General features: G+C 38.2%; 1 protein-coding gene across 1 annotated transcript; it reads right to left on the bottom strand.

Annotated features, from left to right (window-relative positions):
• Positions 1–6,038: 6,038 nt before the first annotated feature.
• Positions 6,039–10,415, bottom strand: gprc6a (G protein-coupled receptor, class C, group 6, member A; the record flags this gene model as incomplete). Its single annotated transcript, XM_084386031.1, has 6 exons — positions 6,039–7,078; positions 7,415–7,535; positions 8,263–8,460; positions 8,547–9,302; positions 9,385–9,682; positions 10,219–10,415. The coding sequence occupies 6 exons, from the start codon at positions 10,413–10,415 to the stop codon at positions 6,039–6,041; spliced, it is 2,610 nt and encodes an 869-aa protein (XP_084242157.1).

Genomic DNA, 10,415 nt, shown 5'->3' with positions numbered 1-10,415 from the left:
CACGGTCAGTCAGATGCCAAGACAAGAGCCTTTTTTTTTTTTACTTCTTTTTTTTTTATGTCGTATAATTAACACTGTAACACTATTTCTTTTATAAGTGTTATGTAAGTGAGACACATTATTTCCGTGAGACGTAAAGTCCAAAAACAATATTTATACCAGCGAAAAGACGTCAGATAACATTTGAATCACTCTCTCTGTGGTTTACAGGTGGGGGTGTGTGACTGGCAAGATACAGACAAGAACTTAGATTAAACATGAGTCATGTGTTGCATCTTAAATTTCACAGAGACAAAAGTAGACGTGGGACTTCGATTGTTGTGCTGTGCACTAATAAAAGCATGTCAAGGAAGTTAACAAGCATGCGGTCTTGGAACACTACTGCAAAAAGAATGTGGACACCTCATTTATAAAACGTGCGTAGGCCTACGCATAGATTTGAACTTACGCCCGTTTCACACATACTCCGTGTGCAGTGCGTATGCGGTGCAGGAGCAGCACGCGCAATAGTGCTTTCACATATGCTGCGTTTGCAGTGCGTAACTGATCCGCGGCTGTACAAAATACATACTCTATTTGTATTTCAAGTTATTAGCAACTTTTTATTTTTAAAAAAGTTTTTTTGTCAGCATTGCGATTCTCTTTGTACACATATACACTCTGTAATAGACCGACGTATTCACGTTTAAATACAATTTAAACAACGTATTATTCAATGCATTATACTTCTATATAATTATATATTAAGTTGCTCAAGCAAGTGGTAAAAAATTTAACCATGTAATTATATTAAAATCGCATAGCCTACATTTTTCAATTACAACTATAAAATTGACAAAAACAGCAGACTCATACTTTTTCTTTTGCATAATTTAAATCTTTATACAATAAATCTTGCATGTCACAAAGAACTTGTTTTTCCACCTCCACGAATGAGACGAGTGTTGTTCATTATGTTGCCTTGTTGAAATATGTATTTTCCCTTGATTTACCCTGCGGTCTTAACGTCTCAGCATTGCGATTCTCTTTGTACACATATACACTCTTTAATAGACGAGACGTATGCATGTTTAAACACAATTTAAACAACATAGGCCTATTATTCATTGCATTACTTCTACTTCTATTAAGTTCCTCAAGCAGTGGTCAAATATTTAACCATGTAGGCTACTTATATAAAAATCGCAAACATTTTAAATTAAAACTTAAAATTGACAAAAACAGCCGACTCTCATATCTTTTCTTTTGCATTTATTAATACAATAAATCTTGCATGTCACAAAGAACTTGTTTTTCCACCTCCACGAATGAGACGAGTGTCGTTCATTATGTCGCCTTGTTGAGGTAAATTGTAGTTTCCCTTGCTTTACCCCGGTCTTAAAGTGAAAATAGTATTTAATTAAATACATTTATGGTGAGATTACTACATTTTATTTAATTAATCGCATTTATGGTGAAATTACTACATTTTTAGGTCATTCTGTGTTCATTTTGACCATGAAACATGCGCTGTCACTTTAATTCAGCGTGTGCAGCACAGCAAAAATAGACTCGGTGCGGAAACGATCGCTGCACTGCTGTATACGCACCGCAACTGGAACGGATCGACGGACTGCAACCGCGTGCAGTGTGAGCTTGAACCTGTTAACATGGGTACGGAAAAAAATACGCACTGCAAACGGAGTATGTGTGAAACGGGCGTAAATGCGATTAATTAAATTAAATATAGTAATCTCACCATAAATGTAATTAAATACTACTTTTTTCACTTTAAGACCATGCAGGGTAAAGCAAGGAAAGCTACAATTTACCTCAACAAGGCGACATAATGAACAACACTTGTCTCATTCGTGGAGGTGGAAAAACAAGTTCTTTGTGACATGCAAGATTTATTGTATTAAAATTTAAATGAAAAAGAAAAGGCATGAGAGTCGGCTGTTTTTGTCAATTTTAAGTTTTAATTTAAAATGTTTGCGATTTAATATAAGTAGCCTACATGGTTAAATATTTGACCACTTGCTTGAGCAACTTAATATAAGTAGAATGCATTGAATAATAGGCTGACGTTGTTTAAATTGTGTTTAAACGTGCATTCGTCTATTAAAGAGTGTAAAGAGCATCGCAATGCTGAGACGTTAAGACCGGCGTAAATCAAGGGAAAATACAATTTACTTCAACAAGGCAACATAATGAAAAAACTCTTTTTTAAATAAAAGTTGAAATACAAATAGTGAACTGCATACGCACTGCAACACGCACCGCATACGCACTGCACACGGAGTATGTGTGAAAGGCCTCATTATACTTCTGCGTCGGACATACGCCGGAGCCTATACGCCGGAGCCTATACGCCGTAGGCAACGTGTTGGTTTTAATTTATACTTCTGTGTCGTTGTCCGCGTTGACGCGCACCTGGGGAGCATGAAACCCCGAGGGAGGGGTTCTGGCAGACCAATCACAGCGCTTGTGTCCGCGTAGAATTGACGCGTTGTTACATTTTTGGAGAGGTGCACGTCAGGGTACGCCGAAGGGTACGCGCGCTACACACAGCCTACAGCCTGTTTTATATTCTGCGTCGAACTGCCGCCGTAGCTACGTCGTAGGCTGTGTGTAGCGCGCGTACCCTTCGGCGTACCCTGACGTGCACCTCTCCAAAAATGTAACAACGCGTCAATTCTACGCGGACACAAGCGCTGTGATTGGTCTGCCAGAACCCCTCCCTCGGGGTTTCATGCTCCCCAGGTGCGCGTCAACGCGGACAACGACACAGAAGTATAAATTAAAACCAACACGTTGCCTACGGCGTATAGGCTCCGGCGTATAGGCTCCGGCGTATGTCCGACGCAGAAGTATAATGAGGCCTGAAGGCCTCATTATACTTCTGCGTCGGACCTACGCCGGAGCCTATACGCCGTAGGCAACGTGTTGGTTTTAATTTATACTTCTGTGTCGTTGTCCGCGTTGACGCGTACCTAGGGAGCGTGTGAAACCCCGAGGGAGGGGTTCTGGCAGACCAATCACAGCGCTTGTGTCCGCGTAGAATTGACGCGTTGTTACATTTTTGGAGAGGTGCACGTCAGGGTACGCCGTAGGGTACGCGCGCTACACACAGCCTACGACGTAGCTACGGCGGCAGTTCGACGCAGAAGCATAAAACAGGCTTTAAGGTTGTATGCAGTATTTTATCGAGGCCCCTCCCTGAACAAAATTATTTTTGCTGCTTGTTCAAATTGCTTAATTAAAATGAGCTTAAACAACACATTTGTTATACATTTTGTCCTAATTTAATTTGATTGTGTTCAATCTGCTATATGTAAAATATAAAATTACTTAATCCGTTTGTGTTGGATTACATGAATGCTTTGTGTTGCATTAACTGAAGCTGGGCGGTGCTTGTTAGTTAATCATTTGTTAATCATTGTCATGGATCACAAGATGTTACAGGCCATAACAATATATGTTGTGTAAAAAGTGTCTTATATAGCTGAAAATCATGATTTCTTTTCCGAATTAGTCAGTGTATTTTTCCCATTGTGTAAAATATTTAATTTTGGTAATATTTAATTTTATGTATAAAATCCCTAAATGGTATTTGCCCAAATTCTACAACATGAAATTGTTTCAAAATAACTTTTATCTTATGAAAATATGTCCATAAATCTTGCGTCAATTCTGTTACGTACCATACTTTACTATAAATTGGTGGAATTATCTCCCACAACTATGGAAGATACAGGAAATCATTTTTTTCCCCACTGATGAGATCTGAAGCACTGAAAGGTGTGCGTGCTCTCTCTGAGAAAATCTATCTTTTCAGTTGGGGGACATTAAAAATAAGTGACGTCTTAATGAATGAAAGAATATATAAATGTGATTTTCTGAATTATGGAATCTTTTCAAATTCTCTTCGAGACTAATGGGTCACTGAAGATGACTTCATGCATGAAGTTGAAGTTACATGAACAAATTGTGTTTGTTTGTTTGTTTGTTTTCAGAGCTGATTTACCTGTTTGGCTATTCCAGTGAAGATGATTCAACATTCTATGTCGCAATGTAATGACGTTTATAAAAATTAATGATATTGTTGCAACCGTTTTAGGGGGGGCCGTTTTGTGTGTGTGTGTGTGTGTGTGTGTGTGTGTGTGTGTGTGTGTGTGTGTGTGTGTGTGTGTGTTTAATTTACTTTTTCTTTGAGGTTTTACTCTATCCTTGCATTGGTTTATGAGTGATACTGAAAACCCCTAATTTATGGAAAGGATATTTTAAACAGCATATAGTAAACACTAAACAGAGTGTTGAGAAGCTCACTTAATGCACTGCCACTTGTCTTGGTTTTTACAACTTCGTTTACTTGTCTACATAAACCTGGGTATCATTCTTGAAGATTGTGTATTTAGATCATCATAATCATCTCGACAAATATTTAACATGGGCGCAGCTTTATCTTTCGACATTGTCATCTTTACGACTTCAGTGTAACGTTATCTAAAAATTCTGAATAATTGTTATTTTTGTGTTGAAGCGGAAAGACGTCTGTGGTGGTGCTGGTGACAAAACTGGACATGCTTGTTCAGAGAGGGGAATACCGCAAAACAACATCTGACTGCATGCCACAGGCAATAATCGCTCCACTGTCTGCGTTTACGAGTGTAAAGGTGACGTTTCACTCAAGCAACAATAAAGAACTGATTCGTCACATTTTTAGAACCGCTGCAAAAGTTTCCCTTCTGAGCCATTGCATATTTGCTCCCATTTCTCATATTTCGAGGAAGACCTTTATCATACCGGGTGACATTTGATACTGAAGCCTGTAATATTATGTTCAGGGTGAGAGATAAAAAGAAAACCTAAACATTTTGCATTTACACAAACCTTCAGAGAGAAAGACATCCAATTAAAATTATCCAAATTATCCAATTTAAAATGTAATGCTACATTCAAAGTGATATATGACTGAATAAACACTGCGTAACATTATTATCTTCTGTTTATTGTCTTATGCAACTGAATGCCTGAGCTGGACATAGTGCTATAAGTATCAAACAAAAGCCAATTACTAAGCAGGTGATTGAGGAAAAAAGGTTTTACTTCAGCATGACGTAAGAAACTTGAGCTATTTCCCTGTCGGAGACGAGAGTTTGGGGCTGTCATCAAGCCTCTGGCACTCTCACTGTCTCTCTCTTAGTATCATCAGTGATGTGTTGAGTCTAGCCAAGAGAGACTCTGTCACGTGAAATACATGTAAAGAAGAGCAAACAGAAATGATTCATTCTGAAAAGGATATGGATGATGTTGTTGTCTGGAAGTACTAAAGTGCCAGCTTCCCGAAAATTCATTTGAATAAATAAACAATTTTCAACAGTTTATTTTTTATTTTTTTTATTTGATATTAATGTAAATATTTGTTATAATAGCCTATAAACTAACATTATTTAATGTAATGAAACTCATTTAAAATTAACTTTACTACATTTCTAAAGTTAATAAAGTTTATTAATTAAATCAATAATGTTGTAAAATGACGATTTATTGATTGTTTGTCATGCATTGACTAATATCAACAAATGAAACTTGAAATTTTGCTTCAATGAACAGTATATACACATAAATATATATAGCTACATTTAACAAATATGTACATTTTACAAATACATTTTTCTTTCCAGATGATGGTGGATATGCAAAATTAAACAGGTGAAATTTTACAATACAGTTCAATTCTACACGAGTTAATGCATTAAGTATCATGAACTAACCATGAGCAATGAAAGTTTAAGTTATTAGTTACATTTTTGAAAATTAAACAATTTAACCAGTATATACACAATACATATTTTACAAATAAATACATACATACATTTTATTAGTTTTCCATAACTAAATTAAAGTATTAATCCTCATTCAGATTAATCATCATAATGTTATGTTAATTTCTTTTAACTCAGTCTATTTAAGTTAAATGAAGACAACATGTCATCAAAATGGTTGCTTTGACTCATGATCTTGAATTCTTGCATCCAATTATTCTTAATACTATTTTAAGGTGTGGTATCTAATTTTGGTTCAGAAACTTGTTCCTCCTCAGGCACAAGTGACGGATTGGATATGATGTAGGCTGAATTCTCCATTTTACTCTGTGGCTCAGTTCCATTCAAGCCCCTGATTTTCTCAGCACTCTTCCTAGCGTATTCATATACATTCTTCATGAATGCGTCTTTGGTATTGTGCTCCTTTTTGTAAATAATTATGTAACATTTCTGCAAAAAGTGGCAGCTCAGGATTCCGTAGTTTGAAATAAGAATAACAACCACCTCCACAGCAGGTACATATTTGCCATTGGTGGTGACATGCACAGGGATGAAGATGACCCAGGCCATGAGGTAGATGAGCATACCGAACGTGATGAACTTGGCCTCATTATACTTATGCGGAAGTTTTCTGCCTTTAAAAGCGAACGTGAAACATATAAGTGCCAACAACGCTATGTATCCCAGCATTAACCCGAACATCACACTTGAACCTTCTTGGCATTCCAGCAGAATGACTTTGGGCTGCACTGCGTCGTTTTTAAAAGGCGTGTACAAGGTCAGCCAAACAGCGCAAATGATGATCTGCAGCCCCGTGCAGATGCAGATGATCACATATGGCTTGTAGAGCCTGTCCAGCAGCTCCTTCACCTCTAGGTTCGTCTGGAATGCCAGAAGAATCTTCAAGGACTTGACCAGGATGCATGAGACACACAGCGTGAAGCTCAGACCAAAGATGACCTGCCTCACCCTACACGTCTCATTACTCGGTTCACCCACAAAAAAAATGACACTGACAAAACTTCCCAGCAGCGAAAAAAGGATCAGATGACAAAGGGGTCCGCCTGCAGCCTTTACCACCGGAGAGTGCCTTTTCCAGAAGAACAGTGCAGACATCAAGAAGAGGAGGAGGACGCCGACGGCAGCCAGCGTCAACAGAACGATAGCGAACCCACCGTTCCACTCTAAGTACTCATAAGGCTTGAGATGACATTGTGACCTATTTTGGTTTGACATACTCTTGGGGTCACACTGGAAACATGCATCTGCATCTGAAAGACAATTGAAAAACATTTTTGACTGTTGGGATTAAACTGAAAATGAAGATCAAAGATTTTCATCCTAAAGGTGCTGTCGAATTAGCTAAATTTTTCGTGCATTGTTCATTGTCGATAGCGTAGAGATCTATGACGCATTGCTCACACAGAAGTCATTTTCAAATCAAGTTTGCATGACCACCTTGAACATGAGTGAAATCTGTGTGGTGAAATTATTTTCCCTCACATTCATTCTGATTGTAATGTCTGAATTTTACAGTGAAATTTCGCCCAGCAAAGGTGAATGTGACTTCACTTTTAGAGTAAGGAACTTGATACCAAGGAACTAACCTGTTTGGTTGGAATATTGGTTTTCCGCGCAGGTGAGACACTCATAACAGCAAGTGTGCTGACCCTCTGCTGTTTTTTTGTACTGCCCTAGATAACAGCTCTCTGAACACTTAGATACCACCTGAGAAAAAACAAGTGGAAGACTGCGTTAGAGAATGCTTTTTAGAAAATACCGTTATGGCCATTCAACACAAAACCGGTTAAAAAACACAGTGCTGATGAATGGAAGAGTCTCCAGGCATTTCACCTTTCCTCTGAGAGGACAATGTGCGAACAGTAAAAAAAAGAAAAAAAGAAGCAGAACACGTTCTAAATGGTATAACGGTCCTTCCATAGTATTCCGGTACTACGGAGCCCCTAAACAGGCATGGTGATGGGGGAAAAAATTAGATATGAAAAAATCTATATTTCAATGCTTTTGCATTCTCATAGTTTTACGTTCCCCTGGGAAAATCAGCATTCGCCTGAAAGACTTTTGTTATTTTCCAAGAACCTTTTACCAAACCTTTTGAACTCCTCAAGAAACTTTGCGCTCACTCGCAAAGTACTCAAAAAATTTGCAAGCGAACGCAAAGTTTCACTGGATAAAACTGTGAAACTTCACTGATGTAAAAACATGCTCAAAGGCACTGGAAAATTGAGACGTGACGTCAATAATAATAAAAAAGTTAATAACAGTAATACATTTGTGTAAACTGTAAAGAATTATACAAAAATCCTCCCCTAACAACACTTCCCAATAATACTGTGATACTACGTGTCATGATACTTTAGCTGGTCTCAGAAAACAGCTTACTTCAGTAGAAAATCTGTCTCTATAAAAATGATCATTAAAGAGTACAAATTACCTTAAAATCACTTAGATTCTTGGTTGTTGAAGTGAAATTGCTGTAGAATGAATTGTATTCTGCAATTTTGCCATGTCCTTCAGATTCGTAATCACCCCATAGGAGGATATCATAGCCCAAATTAATGTCGCCGTTCTCATCGAAATTGTACATTACTCCTTCTTTCTCAAAAGTGACATTGAACAACTGTCTACTGAGCTGAAACACAAACATGCAATGATTTTTTTAGGATGTTAATTGTGACAAGAATTTGGCAGCAAGTGTTTTTTAGTGTGGTAAAATACCTCCCAGGGCTGGAAAGCTGTTGGGGTTTTGCATTGTCTTATTACGCAAAGTTCAGCCACAGCATTAGCAATAGCACTGACCGCCATCTGAACGTTGAAGGCCAAGGCCGAATTCATGATCAGTTTCTGTACTGCGTTTGTAGCATTTCCTATATCAGATTGATTAAAAAATTCCTTCAGGAATGAACTGTTCATCTCATCTTTACTTTTAAACTGTAGATCCTTAAGGTACTGATGAAAGGGTGTAACATTTCCACTCTTGAAGGAGAAGCCCAGCACTGTTCCAATATCTGAGAGTTTTACATCTTTCAGAATATCTTTAGCAGTTGACCAGTTATCGCTGGCCACCCATACCTTATTACTTGCAACATTCTTGCTCCGTAGACCCTCAAAAAGCAACCTCATTTGAAATGATTTAGCAAATGAGACCACCACATTAACCTTCGTATTTTTTTCAATGATGTCCACGGTCTTGTTGATGGAGGCGTTTAATTTTTGTTGGTTTGCTAGGGAGTCTGGTAGGATCGCCTTAAAGGCCACACAAATTCCCTCGGTTTCGGTGTGCTTAACAAAACTTTCCATGGCAGAACGTCCATAGTCTCCATCTGTAATGATAATGCCAACCCAGGTCCATTTATTGTCCTTCAGAAGTTTTACCATGGCATGGGTTTGGTACTCATCAGTGGGGACGGTCCTCATGAAAGCTGGGAAACGACTTTTGTCACTTAGAATCGTAGCTGTAGATCCGTAACTAATCTGCAGAACAGATAAACAGACAACAATATATTACCCCATCCTAATTTTGAGCTCTATGAGTGGAGAACTTGCAAGAGCTTACCTGTGGAATCAGCATAAGGTTGAGTTCTCTGGCAATTGCGATGGAGATCTCCGAAGAAGAGGTCCCAATTAACGCCGTTATGGGCCGGACAGGTTGAGAAGAGTTTGTTGGTGAATCACAGACTGAGAGAGGCCGTGTGAGATCTTGGACGGCCCAAAGTGCAGTTGTGACATCAGAACATGTGTCATAGATGCGGTATCCAAGAGTAATGTTCAAACTGCTCAACACGGGGGATCTGTTTGCCATTTCCACAGCATGAATCATAGCTAGAGCCTGATTTAGACCTTTTGTATAGAATCTAGAGAGAACCAAAACCACGTCGAGATGATTGTGACAAGATTCTTCAGATTAAAGCATATAAAATACTCGAGAGAAGACTTTAGTATGTACATAATGATGATTATTCACCATCTAATATATTTTTAGGGGGAAAGCACCAAATCAGCATATTAGACTGGTTTCTGAAGGATCATGTGACACTGAAGACTGGAGTAATGGTTGCTGAAAATTCAGCTTTGCCATCACAGGAATAAATTAGATTTTAAAATATATAAAAATAGAAAACAGTTATTTTAAATTGTAATAATATTTCACAATATTACTGTTTTTACTGTATTTTGATCAAATAAATGCAGACCTGGTGAAAATAAGAGACATACGTCTTTCAAAAAAAAAAATTCTACATCTACAAATCTCCCTATTAACAGATAAAAAAAAAAACAAAAAAAAAACATTTACTGTCCAACATATATTTACAGACACAAAAATGATCTTTTCAGTCCAGTCCGCTTTTTTCTGACATTCATAACTGGATTCTCCAGAATGAACACTCACCCGCTGCAGGTGGGACGCTGAGGAGAAGAGAAGTTGTTGAAGTTCACTGCCGTCACTGCCTCATGGATGGGGAAAAGACCTCCAATGATGATGTCTCCAGGGGCTGTTGCCCCATGGAATTGTGTCAGAGAGGCATCTGTGACTTCCAGCTGCACAGACAACATGAGTAATAGGATCGTCAAATCCAAACGAGCCAT

The sequence above is a fragment of the Rutilus rutilus genome (genome assembly GCF_951802725.1).
Source record: "Rutilus rutilus genome assembly, chromosome: 17".
In the NCBI taxonomy this organism is placed as follows: domain Eukaryota; kingdom Metazoa; phylum Chordata; class Actinopteri; order Cypriniformes; family Leuciscidae; genus Rutilus; species Rutilus rutilus.
The sequence above is the reverse complement of the archived record's forward strand: the minus strand, read 5'-3'. Positions and strand labels throughout refer to the sequence as shown.